At 39.0% G+C, this 26,021-nt stretch overlaps 1 protein-coding gene across 1 annotated transcript in view; it reads left to right on the top strand.

Moving 5' to 3' along the window:
• Positions 1 to 522: 522 nt before the first annotated feature.
• HOOK1 (hook microtubule tethering protein 1) overlaps positions 523 to 26,021 on the top strand; it is a 30,836-nt gene continuing 5,337 nt past the window's right edge. Inside the window, exons 1-20 of the mRNA XM_087733607.1 lie at positions 523 to 707; positions 6,828 to 6,913; positions 8,579 to 8,651; positions 8,978 to 9,028; positions 10,495 to 10,627; positions 12,173 to 12,240; positions 14,054 to 14,116; positions 15,032 to 15,115; positions 17,995 to 18,161; positions 18,776 to 18,916; positions 20,028 to 20,229; positions 20,894 to 21,004; positions 21,260 to 21,347; positions 21,429 to 21,489; positions 22,098 to 22,238; positions 22,886 to 22,973; positions 23,821 to 23,852; positions 24,453 to 24,535; positions 24,943 to 25,043; positions 25,399 to 25,500. Of these exons, the coding sequence (XP_087589733.1) occupies positions 657 to 707; positions 6,828 to 6,913; positions 8,579 to 8,651; positions 8,978 to 9,028; positions 10,495 to 10,627; positions 12,173 to 12,240; positions 14,054 to 14,116; positions 15,032 to 15,115; positions 17,995 to 18,161; positions 18,776 to 18,916; positions 20,028 to 20,229; positions 20,894 to 21,004; positions 21,260 to 21,347; positions 21,429 to 21,489; positions 22,098 to 22,238; positions 22,886 to 22,973; positions 23,821 to 23,852; positions 24,453 to 24,535; positions 24,943 to 25,043; positions 25,399 to 25,500 (1,926 nt within the window). The 5' untranslated portion in view covers positions 523 to 656. The remainder of the gene's footprint in view (positions 708 to 6,827; positions 6,914 to 8,578; positions 8,652 to 8,977; positions 9,029 to 10,494; positions 10,628 to 12,172; positions 12,241 to 14,053; positions 14,117 to 15,031; positions 15,116 to 17,994; positions 18,162 to 18,775; positions 18,917 to 20,027; positions 20,230 to 20,893; positions 21,005 to 21,259; positions 21,348 to 21,428; positions 21,490 to 22,097; positions 22,239 to 22,885; positions 22,974 to 23,820; positions 23,853 to 24,452; positions 24,536 to 24,942; positions 25,044 to 25,398; positions 25,501 to 26,021) is intronic.

Raw genomic sequence — 26,021 nt, 5'->3', positions numbered from 1 at the left:
CTACCTGCACCTTAGGCACAGGTAAGTCTGAGCCACGCCAGCAGCTCTTCACCCCGTGACCTCCACGGTCCGTCCGTCCCCGGCCTACGGCAGCGCCTGTGACGGGCGAAAGGCAGCCGCGGCCCGGGCCGCCAGGGCGGGAGGAGGCAGCGGCCGCCATGTTGGGACGGAGCGGCGCCTCCTGTGCGGGCTCGCGGCCGCGGAGGGAAGGCAGGGGCTGTACCCGCTGCCTCCGCGGCCCAGGCTTCACCCCCGGGGTAGGCGAGACGCTCCCGCCTCGCTCCCACAGCCCATTCCAGGGACCGCACGAAGCGACAGCGTGGGCCGCTGCGGAGAGCCGCCGTCGAGAGGCGCGTCCCCGCCCCTAACAAGTGCCCACCGTGATTGGCGCGAACCGCTACACCTCCCCCCCGTGATTGGTCACACCCGCTGCCACTCCTGGCGTTTGAAGGCCTGGGCGGGCGCTGACGTGTACGCCCTGACAGCACCCCCGCCCCCCCGCGCAGAGGTGGGCGCTGCTCGGAAGGGCGCGGGCGGGGTGGGCTGCTCTGTCACGTCAGCTGCGCGTTGTACTGGGCGTCAGCGCGCTCCGTGCATCGGGTGCTTACGCAGCCGCTCTGAGCGGGGGCGGCCGGCGGGGGGAAGAGGCCGCCGCCATGGAGGCGAAGCCGGCGGACCTCCTGCTCTGTGACAGCCTCATCCTCTGGGTGAGTGCCGCGGGGGTCCCTCCTGCCCGCCCACCGCGCCGCTCCGCCGCGCTCCTCCCTGCCCGCCGGTGGCGCGTCCTCGCTTGCCCCCGAGGGGGCCTCCGGAGGAGGCGGCGGCGGGGGGGCTCCCGCAGGAGCGGCCTCCCCCGGCGGAGAGGGGCTTCCCCTGTCAGCCCCTCCCGGAGCGCAGCGGCGGGCGGCTTCGCGGCGGCGGGGGCACCTGTTGGGCCCGCGCCGTTGCCGCGGTGACGGGGGCGACGGCCACAGGGCGGGGGAGGCGGCCGCCGCCGCCCGCGGCGCTCTGCGCCCGTCAGCTCTGCGGCGGCGGGAGGGGGCCGGCGGGGGGCGGCTGCCCCGGCCGGGGCGGGGTGAGCAGCCCGCCGGCTCGGGCTCCTGTTAGGCGCTCAGAGGGGCGGGAGCGCTTCCCCGGCGGCAAGCGAGCAGCAGCTGGAGGCGATTGGGATACAGGCATGGCTGCAGTAATGGGGCCTGCATGAGAACCGAGTGTTCTTACAACCAGTGAAATGCTCTTGCAAGCACCCTTGAAGCGCAGATGTGGTCTTTTGAATGTCCTGTAGGTCCAAGTAGTGGTTCTCCAGCAGTGGCTTCAATGTGGAAACTGCTCAGTAATTAACAATAATAACAAATATATGCAATTAATTTGAATTGAGTTGACAGGAGCAGAAACCTCAGAACATTCCATACCAGCTTTCAGTTGGTTGAAGCATTAATTACAGTCAGTCGCAGCACACCTAAATGTGTGGTGTTGCCTGTGCAAGAAGCACGTATTTCTTCAGTTCAATCAAGCTTGCTTTCTTTTTATCCCTTGTTCTTTACAAGTTTCTTCTGCTTCCTTGTCTGTAATTCTCATCTTGCAGATGCAGTATTTTTGCTGAGAGTGAGCTCTGTTAAATAGAACTTTTGCATGAAATCTTGGCAGGGAAGGCCGCAATTACCTAGTGTGAAGGGTTGCTCTAGAAATAGCAGGTGTTTTGTCTATGTGAAGTGTGAATCAGGGAAAGAAGGGAGTGTTTTAGAAGCATTGTGGAGATCCAGGAGCGAAACTGGCAAAAGTGATAGCAACAGCTACAAGAGTAGGTGTTCCTTTTAGTTGCTACATGACAATATAGAAGTTTTAATGAGTTAAAGTCTGTAATAAATCACTGAAAATCAATTTCCTCCTTTCTTTTCCTGCCTCCATTTTCCTTTCTGTGACCTTGTATGCTTTCAATGTTTTGTTGGTCATTAGAATTTCAGTCATCTTATGCTTACCTCTCTGCAGTTGCATATCTTTTGTCGTTTAATCTATGCATCCTTTGCTTTCTCTTTTTTGGGTTCTTTAACTTTGTATTTTTCTCTTACTAGTCAGGTAAGAATAACTCCATCATGATTCAATTGCAAAATAAATCAATGCATTCCTCAACTCTGTCTCAAAATCCTGTCAGCAGTGCTGAACTCCTATAATTTTTACAATTCCCACTTAAAATATTTTAAACCTAATTCTCATTTTTAATATTGCCACAGTGCATGGCTGTAATTACATCATGAATCTTAAAGGGACTCCTAATGGAACTTTAACCAGCATTAGACTGAAAGAGCTTTGTGTAGTGTCATTGATGTAAATGAACATCCAACTCTGTGTGTTTAGGTTTTGCATGCAACACTCAGCAGATACATTGCCAGATGCATGTTTTTAGATTTAACAGCCTATTTCTGGGACCTTGTTTACAACTTAGTAGAAGACGATTGTTAACACTGAGGTATGTTTCAAACATGCTTTCAACTTGAACTTCAGACTGAATAATAGGAAAAAAAATTCATCTTCTGAAGCTGAGCATATTTGGGCAGGGGGGGCTGAAGTGCTATGTATTTGAAGAGAAAAGGGTTCTGTAACTGTGGTTCTAAAGGTTTCTCCATTTATTTACTCAATATAGCAAAGAGATGCTTCTGATTTTCTTGTGTTCTGCTGATCTTGTATTTTTTTTTTTATTTTAGCAAATTCTATATTAGAAAACATGCATTATCCAGAGAAGAAAGAGAAGGCACAAATAAAAATGTTATCTATTGGTTCTTTAACCCAAGTGTCATTGAATTTAAAGTTTTGAGGATGTTACCGGAAAAACATTATGGAGTTAGATTAACTTATAGGGGAAATGTGTGTATGAATTTCCAAGGAAAATTGACATAAGTAATATCTGTTAAGGTTGAACTCACAAGTCTGTTGCAGAAACAATTTTCTAAGTCAGAAAGACAAACTTTGGTTCACATATATGTGAAGTGAACCTTAATATTTTCTGCCTGTGGGTAGGAGTGGAGTGATAAAGAGTAGCAGCAGTAGGCCTAGCAATGCAGTAGTATCTTCTGTGTTTAGGTACCATTACAATAAGTGTTTTCTTTACTGTAGTAGAGCAAAAGTTTCTTGAATGTCTTCCGGTACTGTACCTCTCTGAGGCTGCTTCTGTCTTTGTCTCCAAACTAGAGACTAGATATATGGTAACATCTTAAACAGAAAGCTTTTTCTACAATAGATGTACCCCTGTTTGGTACTGGCAGCATTGGTAATGTTGACTTTGCCAATGGCTGAGTTATTCTATTAATATTCTGGGATTAAGAATGGGAATGTTTATTGTTACTTTAAAATGTCGTTGACTAATTCTATAAAACTTCTATCCCTAGTATGTGTAGTCTGGCTATAAAACAGAGAACCTCAATTCTACATCGTCCAGCTGCAATTGAGGGCATACCTTCCCAAGAGTTGGATAGGTTGATTTCTACTGAGTAATGTGAACAGTCTTGTTTAATCTACAGCTGTTTGGTGGTAGAGCCTTCAGCAGATCCAGAGAAAAGGCATAAGTGTTACATGATATAGAATTAAATTTTCAAGTGTATATTGCGAGCATAGTAGCTGTACGTCTGAGGGAAAAATACTTGCTCCTCTCGTAGCAGCAAGTGGCAGGGTGCGTTTAAGCTAGATTTGTGGAATGATCTTCATCATGAGTAGCAGCATGTACTTGAAGCTACATTTAGTAAAACTAATCAAATCTGAAAAAAGATTAGGAGTACTACATAGTCCTGAAGTCTACGGCTGCTCCTAACAACCTCCTCGCCATGCCCATTACCTTTATTGTTTCTGTAAGTACAGTAAAAATCTGTTTTGAGGAAATGATTGGGCTGGCATGGGGCTTGGAGAACCCATAATTAATACTACTCTCATATTATTTCTAGGTGCTTATGTAACTTTTAAATATATGGAGAAACTAAGACTGTCAGTCCTGCTTTTTGCTTAATTTTAATTAGCTGTTTCTATTCTGGGAGATACTGGCATACATAAAGCAGTGTTGCATGTCACAGGGTTTTCTAAGGCTTTGTTCACCTGCTCTAACTGGCTTGGGTGAAATGGTAGTACCTGTACTTAGCAATTGCTTTGGTTTACAAGGGAGTATATTCAAATGGCAGCATCACGATATTGCGCCATAAAACTCTGCATTCTGGCATGCTGAGTCTTGACTTGTAATCTTGCGTGCCTGTTCTTGCATTGGCATTAAGGCTGCGATACTATTAGAAACCTGTGCTGTCAATCACAGCTGCTGCAGTTTGTGTTCTTCTAGTTAATCTTTTATGTAACCTGCCAGGGATTACTGACTTCTCACTTGCTGTAATACAGGATTTAAAAAATACTTTTTTTAATTAAAAAAAAAAACACCCAAACAAATGATAACAAAACCTTGCTCTGCGTTTTTTTCTGTTCTTGGCTTATTAGACTCTTTCTGAAGCAAGCAAACAAATATTCAGCATATGTGGTCACTCTTTATAAACATAGAATGGATGACAACTGCCTCAAATTCTCACAGCTGGAAACTGTACTTTTCTACCACTCTTGTCCAAGTAGCTCCATTTCCCAAACACACTTGACAAGGTCATTCACCAGTGACCTCTGAAGAAGCTTACGTTTCACAAGATGTTTGGGAAAGCCCTCTCACAGATGGACACATAATTTAGGACATTGTAAGCGTAGTGAGTTTAAGAAGTCAATTTTTGCAGTGGGCAGAGATTATAAGGATCTGTTCTTGCTTCCATTCTATTCCACATATACATCTTTTAATAGTATTAACAGCAAACTTTCACCTTTCTGTTTTATTCATTGTTATAAAGAAGGCTGAATGTAAAAGAATTACTGGTGAGCTCTTATTTTCCTGAGTAACCATGTGATGAACTGACACGTGTGTGGGAAATGGCTTTCTCACCTAGAATAGTTAGCTCTGAGCTGATTGGTTTTTTGGTGAATAAAGTATTGCAACTATAATAGATAATTGTGAAAATGTTAGATGAGAGCTTGGGGGTAGTTTAAAAAAAAACCCACCACAATATCCAAAAAGGAGAAACATTTTTAACATTGAGGTAATCTCATCCTACAGATCTTAAATGCGGGAAAACCAGAAAACTAAAGAGAAAAAATTACTGTCCTCATGGGAAGTATGGAAGAGCTTCCATATGAGAACTGGCTGAACAGATGAGGACTGTTGGTCCTGGGAAAAGCACAGTGGGAGGAGATGGGTATGGTAAAGGTCAATACAGACTTGAGCTCCTGGAGAAGGCAACAGGGGAAGAGTCTGCACAAGTTCATGGAAGAAAACTTCACTGAGGACTGTTAAATACCAATGTACTGTCTGTGCTCCAGGGGTTCTCCAAGACACAAATTCCTGGAGCCTGATGGAGTATTTTGCAGAGTTTGCAGTCAATTTTTACGGTCTGTGGAGTGATCCGAGGACCTGGGTACCTCCATGTTTTAAGGCTTTATATATGAAGCAGTCAGAATTAATTGCAGGCAGCTGAAGAGCTGCCTATGGCTGTGTAATCTAGTGTTATACATCAGGTTGATGATGGGGTTCTTATGTATAGAGCTGTCTGCTGGGTGTTTATTGCAGTGCTCTTACAAGGATGTAGACATGTTGAAGGTATTCATGTCATTTGAGTTGCTTTTGGAGAAGTTAGCTGCAAAACACTTGAGCTATGAAATTTTATTCTTTAGGATGGGAGTTGCATCTTGTTTGTATAGCCCTATTACAAAGGGACTTTAATAGGCCTACTACAAAGGAACTGGAAGCACCAGTTAGAATATGAAGATCACATGTAACCATCATATAGAATAGATCAGGCAACTTATTATAAAATGCTTACACCTATAATCTGATTTTGTAGTAGAGGAGAAAAGTGAAAACTGAGGCTTCGTTGCTTAATCTTTAGACAAAAATATGTAGACAGGGTAAAATTGCATCCAGCCCTGTGCTTAAACACTAGGTAGTGTGATGCTTAGAAAATAACAGGAAAATATGTGTATATATATTAGATATAAATACCAGGAATAATATATGAATAAAATATGATTACTAGGAAAAGATGTATAACTTTAGGTTATAGTAAAGTTTCTTGGGTTGATAGCAGTATTTTGAAGTTGCATATTTAAATAGGAACACCTTTAGAGTAATTTTGGAATTCCTGAATTGCAAGGAAATATGCTGCCAGCTCACAGGACTTGAAATGGTTCAGTCTTTTTCAGCTATCTTCATATTCTTAAAGTGTGCAGTAGCTCTCAGACAACTGTTTTTTCCACTGTTCTTGTGTAATTTTCTCCATTCTGTTCTTAACCCCCAAATAATTTCAGGGTTCTCTATTGGTGTCATGACTTCTATTACTAAATGCTTGTAGTAAAAGACTGGATTTTTTTTTTTCCTTCAACTTTCGCCTGTTCTTCTGATGCCATTTTTGTTTAGGTAGTTATGTGTCCAGAGCTAAGCACCCTAACATAATTCGAGGGATGGATAAATATGACTTAAGTTTCCCAAGTTAGTATTCCATAATCTGATTTACAATAGAAGGACTAGCATGAAAAAGCAAAGCATGGTAATACTAACTTACTAAGCTACTAGTCATAATCAACAGTCACAAGTATTGAGATAATTGGGTTGGCTTAAAAACTACATAGTTCAAAAAGGATTTCAGCTGCCTCCAGTAGAAAGACATCTTGCTAAATGTTTGTGCCTTAAAGAGGAAAAGGAAAATGGTAACTGATTCCTCTACCTGTCTACTGAGCAAAAAACACAATGTTTTTCCCTCTTTTAGCTGCAGACCTTCCGTACTGCTGCACCTTGCAGAGATGTTCAGGACTTGACCAGTGGCGTTGCCATGGCGCAGGTACTTCACCAAATGTAAGTTGATACTTAAGTTTGAAGAAGAGGTATTTAATTTCTTGAGGTTTTTTGTGTTTGATGTGCATAGTCGCTTTCTCCCAACCGAAGTTTTTTGTATAGTTAAAGTAGACAGAAACTGAGAGTAGACAGTTTATAGCAGAAGGTAAAATATACCTTTATGTTATTGTTTTGGGGATGATAAAATGGTTGAATAATAATGTGATAGAGTAGAGAAGGTGATGAGGAGATATTCTAAAACTGCTGTATTAAATTCATACTTAAGGGTGTTTGGGCAAGAATGATATGATCTTTTTCAATTTTCCATCAACACGATTTCCATGGGTATTCATGCTTCAGGCAATATGTTCCTCTTTGGAATGAGGACCTAAAAGTTCAAAAGGCATGTCTTTGTGCTTCTTTCCTCTTGGGATTGCTCAGTTGATTTAGATTTAAGTTCTAGGATTGAAATGATAACTTACTATTTCTGTGGAAAAAAGAATCATGAAACTTCAATGGCAATTTTATTATTAAAAAATAATAGAGGGCTAATCAAAAGCAAAATCATTCCTATTTTATTGGTGTGATGACAAATGGTACTGGGTTGAGTGACACGCTACTTTTGAAATTTAAAGTTACTTCAGAGGGTTGTAACATGAGTCTTATTGAAAGTGTATCATGCTACAAGTCATCACTGGAATTTTATTGTTGTTGTTGGCTCAGATAATAAAGAAGTCTGAATTACCATCTCCTGCTTGAACTATATTTTTGATTATTAAGAAATTACTTAAAATGAACACACCACCATCACGCACCAAAAAAACAAAACAAAAAAAGCCCCCCAAAAAAGCCAACCACAGAAATGCTTGAAAAGGTTTTAAATGTGTTGTGTAAAGACAGAGCTCAACCTTTTCCTGGGCCATGGCAAAAATGGATTTAGGATTGCGTAGTGAAGATTCACTGAGGGTCACTTCCCATGTGTTTATGGTACTAGGCTGCCACAGGCTTTGGGCAAACTTCTTTACGACCAAGTTGGTTGATATGCACGTGGGGATAATAATTGTCTTTCTTTTAGTAGGTGCTTTGAGAACAGTGAATAAACAGCATGGTGTAAAAGTTAAGATATTGTTAGATATTCTGTGATTGTACCACTTGGCAGCTCAGTGTGTGTAAACAACTCCCTCAGCAACTCATCCTTATTTGTGCTGGCAGAGTGGGAATTATGCTGCCCAGGGGAACCAAAGACATGAAAAAAATATGAAATGCCAGTAGTTTAATTTTTTTTTTCTCTTGATAAGTGCCTTTGACGAATTTTAGCGAATGTTGGAATTGGAGTAGGTATCAAACTTAACATCAGCACTAGTCAAAAGGGGATGTTTCTTTACATCATTATGATCACTTTGTCAGGTGTGAAAATTCAGCATGACAGAGGCCTTCACATCCTTATGTTCTTAGCTGTAGCTAGCTCAAGCATATACAGAAATTCTTCCTGCCTTGGAAGGTGGTGTCTTAATTCAGCCATCAGGATGGAAATTTCCTGTGACATAGGTATAACTTGCAATCTCCAGGAATTCATGCCTCATTAGACACTGTAGTCAAACATCTGATGATTTAATGCTGGGAATCTGGTATCTTATTTATTTAAGTGAGTGCTTATTGATGTTTAATCATCTAATTTTGTTTCAGAGATGTTGCTTGGTTTGATGCATCTTGGCTAAATCGCATTAAAAATGATGTTGGTGACAACTGGAGAATAAAGGTATTCAAAGCTGAAGTTAGTGAAAGTTTGTGGGGTTGGATATTGTGTCTGTCCTGAGAGTATCTAGCAGTCCAAAAACTACAGAATTAAGCTCAGACTTTTTTAGGTTATTTTAAATGAATTTCAACTGTCTGTTGATAGTTTAAGTGCCTTCCAGCATTATTGCATCGGGATTTTCTGTTGCAATATTTCTCTTCCCCTGTCATTATAGGGTCCTCTTGTAGATCTGCTATGTAAACATTTTATTATAAAGTATTATTTAATTTCAGCAAAATTAAGAATTTTAATAAAAGCCTGTAACCTTATCTTTCATGTACAACAATTAGTCCAGTAATCTGAAGAAGATACTGCAAGGAATTATGGACTACTATCATGAGGTATGGAAAAAGCAACAATTTTTTTGCTGTTCTAATCATTAAACATGATGATTATTGTCTTCCTTCGCCTAGCTTTTTTTTTTTTTCTTGGCAAAGTAATTTATTTTAAGGATTTTTTTGGCAGAAAGTATGATAATTATCTGGTTAATTGGGAGGACTGAGTGAAGATAAAATTAACTTAAGCAGGAAGATTCTTAGAGTCTAATCTGGAAACCATGTCTCTGTCATTGCCCAAGTGAATGTCATAAGAACTGAGCTGCAGAATCCTGTTGACGCCTGTGTATGCATTTGTATTTGCTCTTGTCTAGTGAAGTTTTAATCCTTCTCTACACAACAGAACAGATTCAGCAACCCTAGTCTGGGTTTTATGATACTCACTTGGGAGCCAGGAGATAAGTTACGAATCCTCCTGGACATAGTAAAGATTATAGTTCATTCTCTCTCATGCAGGATGGCTATAGTAGCCATAAGAGGGTGCTGTATTTTGAGTTAAATAAAAAAAAATGCTGAATTTTATATGGAGCTTGATTACAGTTATGTAATGGGTATGGTATAGAAAAACTTGCCAGATCATCTTATGGCTTCTTGGTCTCGCCTGGGCTTAGTTGTGATACCGAGTGCCAAGCCCTTCCATATTGCCAGGACTGAGGCTCTCTGGCAAGGCCAGAAGTAGATCTTCTTTAGGCTTATGAGGAGCTTTTTGAAAGATTAGGGAGCAACTGAATTTGGAAGCATTTTTAATTCCTTTTTTTATTGGAATATAGAAATAGAATAAATTAATTCTCTCATATTTGAGGTCTAGCCCAAGAACTTTTAACTTATTACTGTCGCTTTTTCTTGTGTAAGTGGTCGGTTAACTAAACCCACAGTTAATAGACCTTCAAAACTTGTGGTTTTGCCAGAACATTTTTATAGAACTCTTATTAAAGTGCATAACTTCATTGCACTAAATAATTGCTAGGTGTTTTGCATATATATATATATTTTATGCTATCTACTTTAGATTAAATTTAGGCCTATTCTGAGAAAAATCTGAAGTATGGTATAGGTCGTTTGCTAGCAGTGGATTGAGTGCCCCTTCCCCCAAACATACTTCCACACTGAGGGATGGAGACAGACATTTGAAATGGTCTTTGGTGGCCCAAGAGAGGCATGGTGTGAGACATCTGGGTTTCGTGTATGGAGCCCTCTAACAAATCGGTTAAGAACATCTGCTTTATCTAGACCTCTTCAGCTTTCCTAATCTGATACTGCTATCTATGTACTCTCTCATAAGCCAATATTTTTAGTGTATATCTCCACGTTTAATGTTTAAAATCTTTCCCTTCCATAAGTTTTACAGTAACAAACTTATTAATAGACCATTTTCTCTGGATGTCTTACTGAGTCCAGATTTCTTACATGATACCAGATTTTCATGTTGTACAAAAGTGGGCGTCCACTTTCTCTCTTAATTTTTTTTTCAGTTCTTGGGTCAGCAGATTTCAGAAGAGCTTATTCCGGACTTAAACCAGATATCTGAGAACTCGGATCCCACCGAACTGGGCAGGCTTCTGCAGCTTATTTTAGGTTGTGCAGTCAACTGTGAAAGGAAACAAGGTACACACTACCTTAATCTGTTCAACAAACAGCAGACTGCCTCAGGTGATTGTAAAGGTGGAAGAGATGTAGAAGCTTTTCTTTCTTATGTATCAAAAAGTCTCTGTAACTGTTAACCTAGCACTGCCAAGTCCACCACTAAACCATGTCCCTAAGCACCACATCTACATCTTTTCAATACCTCCAGGGATGGGGACTCAACCACTTCCCTGGGCGGCCTGTTCCAATGCTTTTGGTGAATAAATTTTTCCTAATACCCAATCTAAACCTCCCTGGTGCAACTTGAGGCTGTTTCCTCTTGTCCTATCACTTGCTACTTGGCAGAAGAGGCTGACACCCACCTCACTACAGCCTCCTTTCAGGTAGTTGTAGAGAGCGATAAGGTCTCCCCTGAGCCTCCTCTTCTCCAGGCTAAACAACCCCAGCTCCCTCAGCCGCTCCTCATAAGACTTGTGCTCTAGACCCTTCACCAGCCTCGTTGCCCTTTTTTTGGACACGCTCCAGCACCTCAATGTCTGTCTTGTAGTGAGGGGCCTGAAACTGAGGTGTGCCCTCACCAGTGCTGAGTACAGGGGGATGATCACTTCCCTAGTCCTGCTGGCCACAGTATTCCTGATACAAGCCAAGAAGGCTACCTGGGCACACTGCTGGCTCATATTTAGCCAGCTGTCAGCCAGCACCCCCAGGTCCTTTTCCACCAGGCAGCTCTCCAGCCACTCTTCCCCAAGCCCGTAGTGTTGCATGGGGTTGTTGTGACCCAAGTGCAGGACTCGGCACTTGGCCTTGTTGAACCTCATACAATTGGCCTTGGCCCATCGATCCAGCCTGTCCAGATCCCTCTGTAGAGCCTTCCTGCCCTCCAGCAGATCAACACTCCCACCCGACTTGGTGTCGTCTGCAAACTTACTGAGGGCGCACTCAATCCCCTCATCCAGTTCATTGATAAAGATATCAAACAGACTGGCCCCAGTACTGAGCCCTGGGGAACACCACTTATGAGCAGCTGCCAACTGGATTTAATTCCACTTGCTACAACTCTCTGGCCCTGACCATCCAGCCAGGTTTTTACACAGCAAAGAGTATGCCCATCCAAGCCATGAGCAGCCAACACATTCATAAAAGGTGTTTGGGAAGTAAGCCGTCGGGCTGCGTTGGGAATGAAGATGCTAGCGATTACTTTTTTTTATTTATTAACTCAGTTGCAAGCTTGTTGACTTTTTGCAAAAGCTTATGTATATATGTACATAGATGTATGTAGGAAAAAAGAACCATGGAAATATAGATGTCTTAAAATCTCCTTGCTCTATTATGCATAGTATAAATTTGTTCACTTAAGAGATTATAATCTCTTAGGCTTATCTACCATATTACTGGATAATAATGTTGTTGGTTAACGGTACTGCTCGGTATAAAAAGAGCACTACCTGTTTTGAAGAAGCTTTATAGAGAATAGTTTCTTCTGGATCTTTCTGCAAACAGTATGTCACGTTACTCAAGCCATTAAGATGAACATTGTCATGAGTCACTACAAATTCTTTTTCACAGAACACATACAGAATATCATGACCCTTGAAGAGTCTGTTCAGCATGTTGTCATGACTGCCATTCAAGAGGTAAGTAATAGTTCATAGCCTAATGCTGTCAGCTGAGAAGTCCGAATATCCATTTGTTGATCTCCGTGAATTCTTTCATCCAAGCAAAGGTCAGGGAAGAGTGTAAGTACTTCCCTAAATTATCTGGGAGGATCAGGACCAAGAGGCCCCAGACCCCAACCAAGGGTTTTGATTTTAGTCTTATATGCCCAAACATACAACTTGAGGAGACAATAAATGCTTAAGATTTCCTGTTTCACACAAGAAATGTATCTCGTTGCCAGCCACCACTTACACTGGAGTCAGGTTCTGAAATTCCTGTCCCAGTGCTGTAGTCTTGGACCCAAGGTTAAGCTGATCGTAACTTTTTGTGAGGTTATGTTGTTCTGACAGACCATTCCAGCATCTGATTTACAAACTCCCAGCTGCATCTCTTCTATTCTTGTCATGGTGTGCTCCCCCTGCTATCTTAATTTGTTCTTGGTTGATCATTTTAGTGATCCAGCTCACAGCATAGCTCTGCAGTCACTCGCTGTCGTGGTTTAACCCTAGTCGGCAACCAAGCACCACACAGCTTCTGTGGGGGAGAGAATCTGAAGAGCAAAAGTAAGAAAACTTATGGGTTGAGATAAGAACAGTTTAATGATTGAAATAAAATGAAATTAATAATAATAATAACAATAATAAATTGTAATGAAAAGGAAAACAAGAGAGAGAGGATCAAAACCCAGGAAAAACAAGTGATGCAACCGCTCACCATCTGCATACTGATGCCCAAGCCAGTCCCTGAGCAGCGATCACTGCTCCCCATCCAATTCACCCAGTTTGTATACCAAGCATGACATCATGTGGTATGAAATAGCCCTTTGGCCAGTTTGGATCAGCTGTCCTGGCTATGCTCCCTCCCAGCTTCTTCTACACCTCCTTGCTGGCAGAGTATGGGAAGCTGAAAAGTGCTTCACTTAGTATAAACACTGCTTAGCAGCAACTAAAACATCAGGGTGTTATTGCATTGTTTTCATCCTAAATCCAAAACATAGCACTATACCAGCTACTAGGAAGAAAATTAACTCTATCCCAGCCAAAACCAGGACACTCACATCTGTTACCTTCAGGACTGTGAAGCAGAGTGTGGAGGGAAGCAAAAACTAAATGCTAACTTTGAAGAAAATGTAATGTGTAATTGCAGCCTCATCGAGGTAACAGTGGAGTAGGTAGTAGGCTTTAAAACTTAGATTTAAATTGACTATATAGTCTTTAAAGCTATAAGTGTCCTATTGGGAGAAATAAATCCATAAACCTATTGTTTGTTGTATTCTGACTAATCAAACTTTCTTTCTGAAGAAGGTCTAGAAGTAATACTGTAATTCCTGAGTAAGAAGTAAAACCCTTTAATTGTTGACAAACATACTGTGTACATCTTTGTACTGGAGATCTGTGAGAGCTATGTTAATGTTCCCATTGTTTGCTTAGTGGCAATTAATGTGATTCAAAGAAGTGTGATAACTTTAATTAATTGAGTGAAATCCCATCCTCTGGTTCATTCAAGTTAATTTGACTAAGGGGTAGCAATAACTTCAACAGATCACAGGTTCATCCACTAAGATGTTATTGCTAACTTGGTTAATTTGAGGAGGGGGGGAGGTAAAAAAAAGTCATCTTATTCTAGATTTGTTTAAATTTTTTACCAACCATGATGTGTATTTTTATTATTATTAATTTGGTTTGATATATTGAAGGGATGCAGGGACATGGTTGGTAAATACAACTGGTACTCAGTAGACAGTGAACGTACAGATATTTAACCTTCTTTTTCTGTGTCCTCTTTCTGTAGCTCATGAGCAAGGAGATAATGGGTCCTTCCACAAGTGATGCATCAAGTGAAATGGAACAGCAGGTAACTGCCTAATGTTTGTTGCTTTTGTAGTTCAAGCCTGAACAATAAGTTGGTATCTTGCCATCACTTAAATGAAGAGGACAGCTGCTCTGCCTCTCCGATTCTAAAAGTAAAAAAAAAATTAACCTCAACAATAAATTGCACTCCTTTGTCTTCTGAGTGCACAAACTGCTTGGTCTGTTTTCCACTCAGAGCTGATCTGATTAAACCATACTGGTTCACAAAGGGCAGAGCAACATACTGATGTAGGCAAAGAATATACAATAAAGTAATGCTGTTTTTCAGCACTAATTAAGTGAAAAGTTATGTGCTATTTTTATAGCTTCTTTAAGAAAAAAATGCTGTGACTGCTATGCCATCTTCCTGGATGGAGTAAAACTGGCCAGTGCAAACCTACATTGCAAGAAGAGCTAGGGATACATCAAGGCTCAGTGATGTTGGGCTAAACACTCCAGGTTATTTTTAAGGGGTCATGAAAATTATTGATAACCTGAACAGTACAAGGTGTTGCACATAAAATGAAGTTGTCTTTAAAAGTACTTGCCCATACAGGAGCATTTTTATTTCTATTCTGAGACGAAGGGCATTTGATTTAACAGGTAGGGATTTTGAAATTGTGACAATACGAATGTTCCTGTGTTTGGTTTTGTCATGCTTTTAGCCTAAGTTGTTGTGACGAATCTGGATGTTATTCTTAGTTTCAATAATTTACTTACTGCATGTGGTAGTCATTTAAAATGCAGGTGAAAGGAAGAGAGATCTTCATCTAGCGGTGTATATATACGGTTTCTGTGTCAATGTGTACCTAACATCCCTCTTAAACAATTGGTATAAGCAATTGAGACATTTTGGAAGCTAGAACTGTGAGTGCTTTGGATATGGGCCAGAATGATTGACTGTCTTATCTTTTAAAAGCTTAAAAAAGCTTTGGAAGATCTTCAGGAAGCACTAGCAGAGAAAGAAGAGTTGGCGCAAAGATGTCAAGAGCTAGATTTACAGGTAAAAAACAGCATGTCGCTTATTTCTTTAATGTGTAGTGGTGCTGCTATTAAGATGCAGAAATTCTGAAGGGCAAAGTGAATTTTGCATTGTTTTTTAAATTTCTATGAGAATTCTTAGCTGTTTGTGGGGGGAAAGCAATCATTCTGTACTCCAAAATGCAATTACTGGAAGTAGTTTCTGATGGAAGCGTAAGCTGAGGTCCTGTGCCAACTGTTAACTCCAAGGTTGGTTGGTCTGCTAGCTTTATGTTTACCCTTAGTAGCAGGTAGCCATCAGAAAAATGTTATCATGCCCATTTCATTTTTAGTCACTCCTTCCTCTAGTCTTTTGAACTGTGTCCAAAAAATACAGTTCATGTAATAATCAGTCATTATATTTAATCATAGGAAAATGATGCTGTTTTCAATAGGAGTTGATTAAAAAAAATAATTTGAAATTTATCTAAAATTTACTAACTTTTTCTTGTACACAGTTGCAACGTGGGGGATATTTTGAGAAATAAAAATCATAGAAACTAATAGATCCTTTCAAACCATGCTGATAATAGGCCTACTTTTTGTTTTTAATGCATATAGAAGTTAATCAAGTCACTCTTCAGAAAAAGGAGAGGGGACTTCATAACAATAAACAGGAACTTGCATTTCAATCAACTTCTTAAAGAAAAAAGGAAAAAAAAAATCCATTTGTTAGCCCTAAGTCTGATTCCTGTTTTATGGCACTGTAATCTGAGAATAAAAGGAGGTTTATCTGGTGAGGCAGTTCATCTCAGATTTGATTCTGAACAAAGAGAAAGTGTGGGGGGTGTCTTCTTATAGGAGCCAGAGTGCTATACTGACTGTATTAGCCTCTGGGGGGAAGGAAAAAAAAAAAAAACCCACCAAAAAAAAAAAGAAAACCAGAAAAAACCCCAGAGGCCAGTTTTACATTTCTTACAGGTAATGACAACAGAAAAAGTAAAATACTTTATATATAAGTAGCTCATAGCTAATTGCCATGCCCAGGAAGCTGTTGTTAGAATTGAATTGATATTTCATTTCCTTTTTTCTTGAGGCAGTAGTAAGGCTTCCTAGTGAAAGCAGAGATCTAAAACCACTTGCGAGCAGAATCTGCAGGAGAAAATGATTTCTTTTAAATGGGCAAGAGGACTGATTTGACAGCTGAACTCACAGACTACAGCTGTTAAACTTCAAAAAGTGTATTCTCTGTTGAAAAGGTCCCAGAGGTGCTGGGATAACAATTTACTTGCACTTTCTGCTTCCATTAGGAGACTTAGTATGTCTCACTAGAGAAGTCCCAGGCTTTGTCCTGTCCCACAAACTTCTCTTTTGAGATTTCTCTATTAATTAATGATAGGTTACACAAAGCCAGTTGCTTATAACATAGCGTGGACCAGGTGAAGGCGTGAAGGTGTTCGAGGGAAAGGTACTGCTGAGTATAAACAGATGGGTTAATGAGACCATAGCTCTTCAATACTGGGGCGTGTTTTTAAAATCTCTCTTCATAATTTGTGTTGACTTTGACACCACTTCTGTTATGTTGATATAATAGAAAAGAAAAAGAGAAAGCTATGAGAAAGGAACTGAGAAAAGATGAAAAACTTGCTCTGAGTTGTGTGAAAGTTTGTTCTGTTTTTTTTTTTAACTCTGAGACATTATTTCAGAAGTGTGAATGTTGTGCATGTTTAAGGAGTGGCTGAACCTTGAACAGGAAGTATTATGCTGAGCAAGGCTCAGATGCGCTCTCTACACACAGGTGTTTGTGTGTTCATGTATATAGTAAAGTGACAGCTGGTATGTAAAAAGGAGTGAACCTAGAAAGCCAGCTCCTAATGAAGTGGTAGATTAATTACTGTTTTGTTTCTTACATCTGTTAGATTTTTAAATTACGTTCACAAACAAACTGTTTCTTAATACAACATGCTCTAGGTTATATCTGATGTTTAATCTAATAATGTCACCATGATATGCTTTTTTAAAATTTTATTTATTTGAAGCCATAATATTGACTGACGCTTCTCATTTAAACTAATTCTTAATAAATTCACTTGTAAGGTCTCAGTCTTCCTTGATATTTTCCAAGAGTATAAGAAAGGTAGGTTTTCTTTATGATTCAGGAAAACATAACCCAAAAAGCATATTGTCCCTGTTTAAATGCCAGTTAACTAACACATGCTACATGCTCTTATGTTTGACAGGATGTTAAAATTAACACAACAGCTTTCACTAGAAAAACTTTAAAGGTTCTATCCTCTTAATCCTTCCCCATTTTATGGCTGTTAATATACTTACTGTTTCAATAAAGTGTTGTATTCTCATTTGCTTAGCTGTGAACACTTTCAATATCAAACTTGTTTGATTGTTGCAAAAAATGCATGCTCTATATGAAGCTGTCTAGGTTTTTTCTTTTGCGTGTGTGCTTACTAGCTTATGGCACCTGAAACGGCTTCTTGCGCAACCATTCACTGCTGAGTGCACGACAGTACTGTGTTAGTGTGCTAGCCAGTGCCATCCTGCTTTTTATTGTTAAGTACAAGCAAGATGGAGAGTACCTTTACACCAATACTTAGTGTTTTGTACGGCGTCCATGGTATCCTTTTTAATGAAAGTATCAGTTTCTCTCCATATTACATTGTCTGCCTTTACCATGGTTTCAGTTACAAAAATTTATCTTTTTTTAGAGGGACTTTTCCTTTAGTGCTTCATAACTGTCATACACTAAAGCATCTGTATGCTCAAGTATGCTGTGTAAATTACATTCTAAAATTTCCAAATGCTCAGCCTTTTTAATAAACTAATTTGGTGACGTACTGCTGTCTTGCTTTAATTCTTTCCAGTTGGACAGGTCCTAAAATGTTGATGCTGTTTTATCTGCACTAGGTGGCTGCCCTCCAGGATGAAAAAAACAGCTTGGTGTCAGAAAATGAGATTATGAATGACAGGCTAGAGCAATTAGATGACTCTCTTGATGATCCAAATACTGTGGTTGCAAAAAAGTATTTTCATGCACAGTTGCAGCTGGAACAACTGCAAGAAGAAAACTTCAGGTAGGAAATGATTTCTCTCAAAAATCCTTCACTTGTCATGTCAAATACGTCCTGAGAATTTCTGGTACTCTTTCAGGATTTTCCATCTCAATTTCTTTTGCTATAAAAGCTTTGTAGTACTGTATAAACATATTTTAAGGACAGTCCTTACCTTTAAAAAGAAAAAGAAACTGTTACTTCTTGTAGAAAATATTACTTTGTAATTGCCATATTGTAGCCATTTGACATTTCAGAAAAGGTGATGGAAGGCAGAAAATGAGTGACGTAGTGATTTGCATGTAAACAAAACGAAACAAAAAAACCTTAAACCCCCCAAACCCCACCATATCTCTTTACTGTACTGATTTCTTTTACATATTAGTCTTTCTCCCTGTGATCCCTATGAGGGGAAAAAAATCACTTCTCATGTGATCCCTTAATATGATAAATTTGCAGTATACAATCCATTATGATTTAACAGGTAGACCATAAAATGTTCCATGCTTACAGTACCATTTTTCTGGCTGCTTAAATCAGTAGCTTTGCTTTGTCTTATTTTTAGTCGTTCTAGCACTAAATGAAAGATGTGTAATAACAATGAGTTCTTAACAGAGTTCCTGTTTTTGATCTGGTAGGCTTGAAGCTGCAAAAGATGATTATCGTGTCCATTGTGAAGACCTAGAAAAACAATTGATTGAACTGCAACATAGAAACAATGAACTAACCTCTTTGGCAGAAGAATCTAGAGCCTTGAAAGATGAAAATGATATTCTTCGGTATGTAATAGAGAGAGCACCCCACACACATATTAGGAGGATTTAATGACTAAATCCAAGGCTTTGTATTTAACAAGATTTTTTCTGAGGCGTTACTTCTGCAGATAGATCTTATCTGAATGAATTCTAAAATAAATGTTGGAAAAGGGCCCTTTGACAAAGCAGAGAGAGAGTACAAGCTTTCAGGCATAGCCACTATTGTTTGCATAAGGATAGCAACATGGAATTCTTCTGTGAAGCAGGATTAATGAATACAGAAATTAATCTTCATGTAGGATGGAAGGTTGAAGGTCTGCAAGAATTAAGAAATTTTTCGGGGGGGGTGGGTGGGGTGGGTGGGTGTGTGCATTCTTATTAAGGGGACATTTGTGTTGGCAAGAGGCTGCCTTTTCTGATGTAGAAAAGCATATATGCAGCTAGAACTTTGACCTAACTTTTGGTGTCAGCATTCTAGGCTAGATTTAGGTTAGCAACATGATGAACAAAATGAAGATGAAATACACAATAACTTTGAGAATTTGGCGTAACATTCCAGCTTGTGTAAACTAAATTAAATACCAGACCACCCAAGAAATATCCAAAGCAAATCATATTGCAAAAGCAGGTCTGCTATTCATAAAATAGTATGAATAAAACATGGAAAGAAAAGTGCTTTCAGGTGTTTAACTTATAGTGGTTCTTAAATAACATCTGAAACAAATCTTAACTATAATTTTCTTGTACTAGCTTCTAGTGACATGAGATGGCAGATATTAAACATAGATATTAAAATTCGTTTGTGTATTTATGATCCAAATATTTTCATACCACATAGATTTTTATTAATGATCAGCTGGTAATTCTTGGTCATATCTGCAAATGATAATTTTCATAGTGCAATTATGTTCTAATTATGTATAACCCTGCAATTCAACTTTTATAAGCGATCCTTGCATAATGCAAGTTTGCATTGATTATGCATTTAAAAATAAAGCAGTAAGCTTTAACTCTGCTGTTAAGCACATTGCATGTCTCCTTGAAAATAGCTTGAATCTGCATGAAAGCAGAATTTGACTTTTTTAATCTTTTTAAGAAACACACTCTTTCTTCTAATTCCTGTTTATGCTTTAAGGACTACTGCAGACAAGGCAAGTAAGCTGGAATCAACTGTTGAAGTGTATCGTAAAAAGCTACAGGATCTGAATGACTTCCGCAGACAAGTCAAATCTCTGCAGGAAACCAACATGATGTATATGCACAATACAGTCAGTTTGGAGGATGAACTGAAGAAAGCCAATGCAGCACGTGCCCAACTAGAAACCTACAAAAGACAGGTAAGGTTGCATCTATACTTAAGATGTTACTTTTCCCTCAGATAGTCATCTTACCTAAATAAAATTATTTTAATTATGTTTCAATGAAAAAAATTGAGCAGCTTAATTTAACAGCCCATGGTCTTAACCTGTATTGTCCCCTTAGAATTTCTTATTCGTGAAAACTCCCTTTATACTCTGCCATTCACTTTCTGGCTTTCCCTGTTTATTAAACGAGCAAGCTTAACTGTACTTGCCCTCTCAACTGGTTTGTTGTCCATGGTTTGCAGGCTTTTCTTCTTTATTTTAACTGAGGTAATTTATGTGCCTGGGAGAGTTTGTTCGGCTATTACTGAGATCACTTGTATGTAATATTCTTAACTTTCTTCATGGAAATTTATTTTAAACTGTAGAAGTTTTATTTCAGTTTCACTTATTTCAGTATTAATTAAGAGATGCAGGAGTTAAATATTAAAAAAAAAAAACCAAAAGACAAAACCAAACAAAAAACAACAAAGAAACCAAGCACACAGCCCCCCCATCCCATCTCCCCTCCCCCAAGCTTGGAGGACCAGATGTTTATTTTGGCTGAACTGGGCAGGAGTGAAGGTTTTAATTTACCTTTAAAAGCTAACATCTTGCAACATTCATGTGCTGAATATATTTTGCTGATTTTTATAAAAAGGTCCAGGAGCTTCATAACAAACTGTCTGAAGAATCAAAAAGAGCTGATAAGCTAGCATTTGAAATGAAGCGACTTGAAGAAAAACACGAAGCTTTAATCAAAGAAAAAGAGGTAAGTCTCTTGAACGAGAATTTATTTGAACACCTAATAAATCTCTCTCAAATGCTCTGCTTGAGGAAAACCTTCCCAGAAGTAGTGCTACCATAAAAATGAAGTTTAGTGCCTTGTGTGTGTGTGTGTGTATATACATATAAAACATAAAATGTGTCTTAAAATGTGTGTGTGTCAGTGCTATTCCTGGTTAATGTTATTTGGTCTTAAAGTGGTGCGGTAAGACTTAATTCCACCTCAAATATATCTTTGTAGAGACTGATAGTACAGTGTGATGCATTAAAAGAGACAAATGAAGAGCTCCGGTATTCACAGATGCAGCAGCATCACCTGAGTCAAACAGGTATTGCTTTATCTTCAGAGGTTTTTTTTATGTATATTAGTGATTTAAGTTTGTTAAACTAAACTCCCCATGCAATTTCAGGTGCATCTCATGTTAAAAGCCATGAGAATCTTGCTGCTGAAATTCTGCCAGTGGAATATAGGTAAGACAAAAAGGTTGAGGTTGTTTTGGGATTTTCATGGGTGGGGCATAATATTGTCTCTGTGAAAGTTCAATATTTTTGGCAACATGACTCTGTATCCCACTTCTTGCTTTCCGTCCATAATGCTTGTCTGGATCCCCATGTAGCTTTTAATAATTATTTCCCCATAGTGTAATTACTTTTCATTCTTTCTTAAAAGCATATCAGATATAAAGTTTGGCTTGAAACATCCTCTTTAAGGAGTGAAACAATTCTTATCTTGCCACTGGCAGCCAGAATAAATAAGTAAATAATACACAGACAGAACAGCTAAGGGCTAGCTAATATTACTTTTAAAGTCTGGCAGAGTGAAACATAAAGGCACAATAAAATCTGGGTTTGGAGTGACTTAATTTAAAACTTTGTTCATATCTCTTAAAAAAACTTTCGTGATGTTTGAAAATTGTAAGTTAACTTCTAATAAAAAATTGCATTGTTAGCCCAGCTATATCCTTGAGCAGAACTTGTTTCACTCACTTTAAGGTTGGGAGAGCAAACAGGAATATTACCTCCTACTCTTAGTCACCTTTTTCTTAATTAACAGTGACTTTTTGTTGTTTTTGATTCAGAGAAATGTTTATTCGGCTGCAGCATGAAAATAAGATGCTTCTATTGCAACAGGAAGGATCAGAAAATGAACGTATTACAGAGCTCCAGGAACAGCTGGAGCAAAAGCATCGGACAGTGAACGAGCTAGAAACTGAGAAAAGGTGATGGGTGAAACAGCATCTTAAAATAAAGCAAAAAGTGATTTCTGGACGTTCAGAGTGGCCTTGTTGCTTGCATCTGTAAGCGTAGCACTGTACAGGAAGGCACTTATCCTTTTCTTGCACCAGTGTAATAATTAGCGAAGGGTTATGAAGCAAGCAAGAAGGAAAGTAGCTTAAATGTGGTGTTGTAAAATGTGGTAGATCTGTGTGTAGCATACTCTGAAGAAAGTGTTGCTTATAGGACGCTCTTCTTAGCTCTGATTGATTCTTGGTAGACCAAGAATGGATGTAAACTCTATTTCTAGAACTTCAAACTAATCATAGTGTAACACTGGGATATGGTCTGAATTTCTTTATCAGTTAATGAATGCTGAAAGCAGTTTACCAGAATATGAGAATTTTGGGTAGTTAAGTTTTCTCCAAACAAAATGATTCTAGGTCTTTCATTATAAAATGTTTAATAAAGCTGCCATGTGTTTGTTTCAGTAGAAGTTCAAGTCAAACTAAAAGCATTTGAAATCAATTTCTTTGTGGCTTAAGTGCTGCTGGGTAGACCCTCTAAAAAATTACCATCCAGACATGAAACAGAAAAATCCATCTGTTGTGATCTGTTTAGATGGGTAATTACTGTCTCTTCTTCCTAAAAGGCTAAATGAAGAGCGTATTGTGGAGTTACAGCAGCAGATTGAAGATCTGCAAAAGACTTTACAGGAGCAGGGATCCAAGACTGAAGGAGTAAGTGAAAGTTCAGGGTTTTGACCTTGAAGACATCTTGCCAGTTTTGTTTAAAATCCTTCAGTGTAACATCAAGTCCTTTGTTTAGATGTGCCTCTTCTTTCTCAGTGTTTCTAGTGCTGTGAAGTCTCAGTGTGTGTCTAGTACTAAGAAGGCAGGATTGTGGTGCTTTTTTTTTCTTTTTTTTTCCTTTTTTTTTTTAAAGTTAGTTTGAAATTCACTAGTTGATGCAGTAGTAAGAGTAAGCAAGCTCTGAAGCCCCTTTGGGTCACTCACCCCCCACCCCCCCCAACCTGAACAAACACACACCTTTCAAAAGATCTTACAAGCAAAGATCTTAAACAATTGAGGCTGTTCAATATATTCTAAAAATTCTCTCCTGCCTGAGAACAACTCCCTCAGTTTAGGTGACACAGACTTGGCTCCACTGTATTCAGAGCAGATGAGTTTAGTCTCTATAGTATGAGAATCCACAAGACCCCCACACCAACTGCATTTCAATTGAAAAGCTCATGTTTTATGTGATTCCTTCCCCCCACCCTCTTTAAGGAACTGTAACTCTTCTACCTCTTACTTTACTTTTAAAAATCTCTTAGTTTTATCATTAAATCGTGGTGTAGTGAGAAGGATAGCTTTAAAGAAAAGAGATGCTGGAATTGGTATCTGTGCGATGCAAAAAAAAATGAATGCAGTTACAAAAATGCATGAAACAATGCAGTTTTCTTAGGATTTATTCACTTCGACTTAAAGTGTGCTAAGTATTCTTGGCTGATTTGTAAAAGCACTTTGATATTGCATGGTATGAAATACTGAAATATAACTGAATTTTAACTCTTTCCTTTCATAGTCTAGCAACCTGAAGCAGTTGGCAGCACATATGTAAGTAAGGCACGTGTATCCACAATAGCTTATTTATGCTAAATAATTTGACTGTTGTAGCACAGAAACTGCCTAGGTCTTTGTAGGGATGTCTTGTTTTTCTAAGCCACTGATTTGAGAATGATGCATGTAGTGAGTTAAGTATTAGCATTCTAGTTTTGTCTACTCTGATCATGATAATCTTGTAATACTAGTATCCACTTAACTGTCTCTTCATCACTAATAGTATTTTAACTGTTCTGATTCTACGCCAGACTGCTAAAACCTTAATTGCTCTTACTGGACTCAAAATGTATTTCATTCTTCTGAAATACTTCCATCCTTTCAGCATATGTAGTTCCTGCTAAGGAGGTGCTGGAAGGTTTTTTGTTCATTTTCTTTTTTCTTCTAGTTTTAGGTAAATGAGACTCAATTCAGAAGTCACAACTTTTATGGTTCTTCAAAAGTACATACTAATATTTCTATTTAAACTCAAAAGAATTGCCAGAGTTTAAAATAGTTGTTTAAACACTTCCACCATCAAGTTTTGGCTCTCATCTCTTAAAACTGTGCATGGAACTATTTGTGAGCTTAATCCTTAGCCCAGCCTTTCATTCGTAGGGAAAAGTTGAATGAAGTTCATGATGAGTTACAGAAGAAAGAGGCTGATCTTGCAGAACTCCAACCTGATGTTAGTCAGAACCGTAAGTGGTTTTGTGTGGGTTTTTTTGTTTTTTTAATGAGACTATGTTAAGTTTCTTCTGAAATTATTCCAATAGCCACTGGGCTATGGGATTCTTGTCTGAATAAGGCTTTCTGCTACAGCTTAGCTTTAAACCTGAAACGGAGGTGGAGGGAGGGAGTTTTTGCGCACGGTAGTGGGCAAGGAGAGGTTCATGGGGGCTTAGTTTTGTTGAACAATACTCTGTAAAATGGGAATTCAGGGTCAGATGGGACCTTATGGTACAACTGAAACAAAAATAAGAACTTAAGAAATTGTGTAGTAGCTAGAAAGTTTATTTGGGGGGTGGTTAAATCAAGAGAACACAGAAGCCTTGAAAGTACCGTGTGTGTTTTTATTTCGTGTGTCTCTGATAATTTCTGTAAATAGCCCAGAAGATTGGAGAGCTGGAAGCAGCTTTGCGGAAAAAAGATGAGGATATGAAAGCAATGGAAGAAAGATATAAAATGTACCTCGAGAAAGCAAGAAACGTGAGTGCAATATTTCTGAACATACACATTCCTTCCTCATGAATTGTTAAACAGATTGATTTGAGTTCCCCTGCTCCGCCTCCCAATTAAAATTAGCAGCTACATGTTGCATTTTTAGTCAAATTGCAGTCAGGTAAGTGTATGAGAGGATGGGGTTTAGGCTAAAACAAGAGATGCATTAATGATTCCTTTGTACCCTTTGATATCTTCCGTTTTACAGTGTAACGGACTAGTTTTCATCATAATTGCCTGACTAGTGCTCAGTCTGTTTTCATATTTCTGCTGTGAGCAAATGAGATGCAGAGCTGTAGAGAACCAAACCTGACTTGTAATGCTTTTGTTTTGCTTTGTACAGGTGATAAAAACCTTAGACCCCAAGCTAAATCCAGCATCAGCAGAAATTATGTTGCTCAGAAAACAGATAACAGAGAAAGATAAAAAAATTGAAGCACTAGAGGTAAAAATTTACATATATTTAACAACTTCTAATATCTTCTGCCATCTCTGATGTTAGACACTCAAGTTACTGTTTACTTATGATCCAGTACCCTTTGATGCTGCAGTCAGTTAGAAACTGCACAAACCATCAAACCTGGAGACTTTTAATTTGGCTTAATTAACCTTGTATCCTAGTAGAAGTCTGTCAGAGCAGTTTACTTTTCAACAGTGTTTTTCAATGTACAACTGAAACTCTTAATTTTGGGTTCTTTCTAAACCCTCTTGAAAGCTATAAGTGAAATACTTCATAAGACTAATAGTTTTGCCATGTTACAGTAACTTGTACAGAGCTGCAGAGTCTGACCTTTTTCAGTAGTAATGTAACTTAGTTTGTGTGAGGGACTAGGTATTTGAGCAGTGACTTGTTTAATTTACTGGACCTCTGATATCAGTGGTTTCATGTACTTGAGTCCTTGAAACTAGCTAGAAGAGTAAAACTTGTTAATTCAGTGAAGTCTGCTTGGCTGAAATCCCGAAAGG

Source organism: Nipponia nippon, unplaced genomic scaffold (assembly GCF_047370975.1).
Source record: "Nipponia nippon isolate SJK-2023a ecotype South Korea unplaced genomic scaffold, ASM4737097v1 scaffold_5, whole genome shotgun sequence".
NCBI lineage: Eukaryota > Metazoa > Chordata > Aves > Pelecaniformes > Threskiornithidae > Nipponia > Nipponia nippon.
Note: the sequence above shows the minus strand (reverse complement) of the source record. Positions and strands in the feature narration are given on the sequence as shown.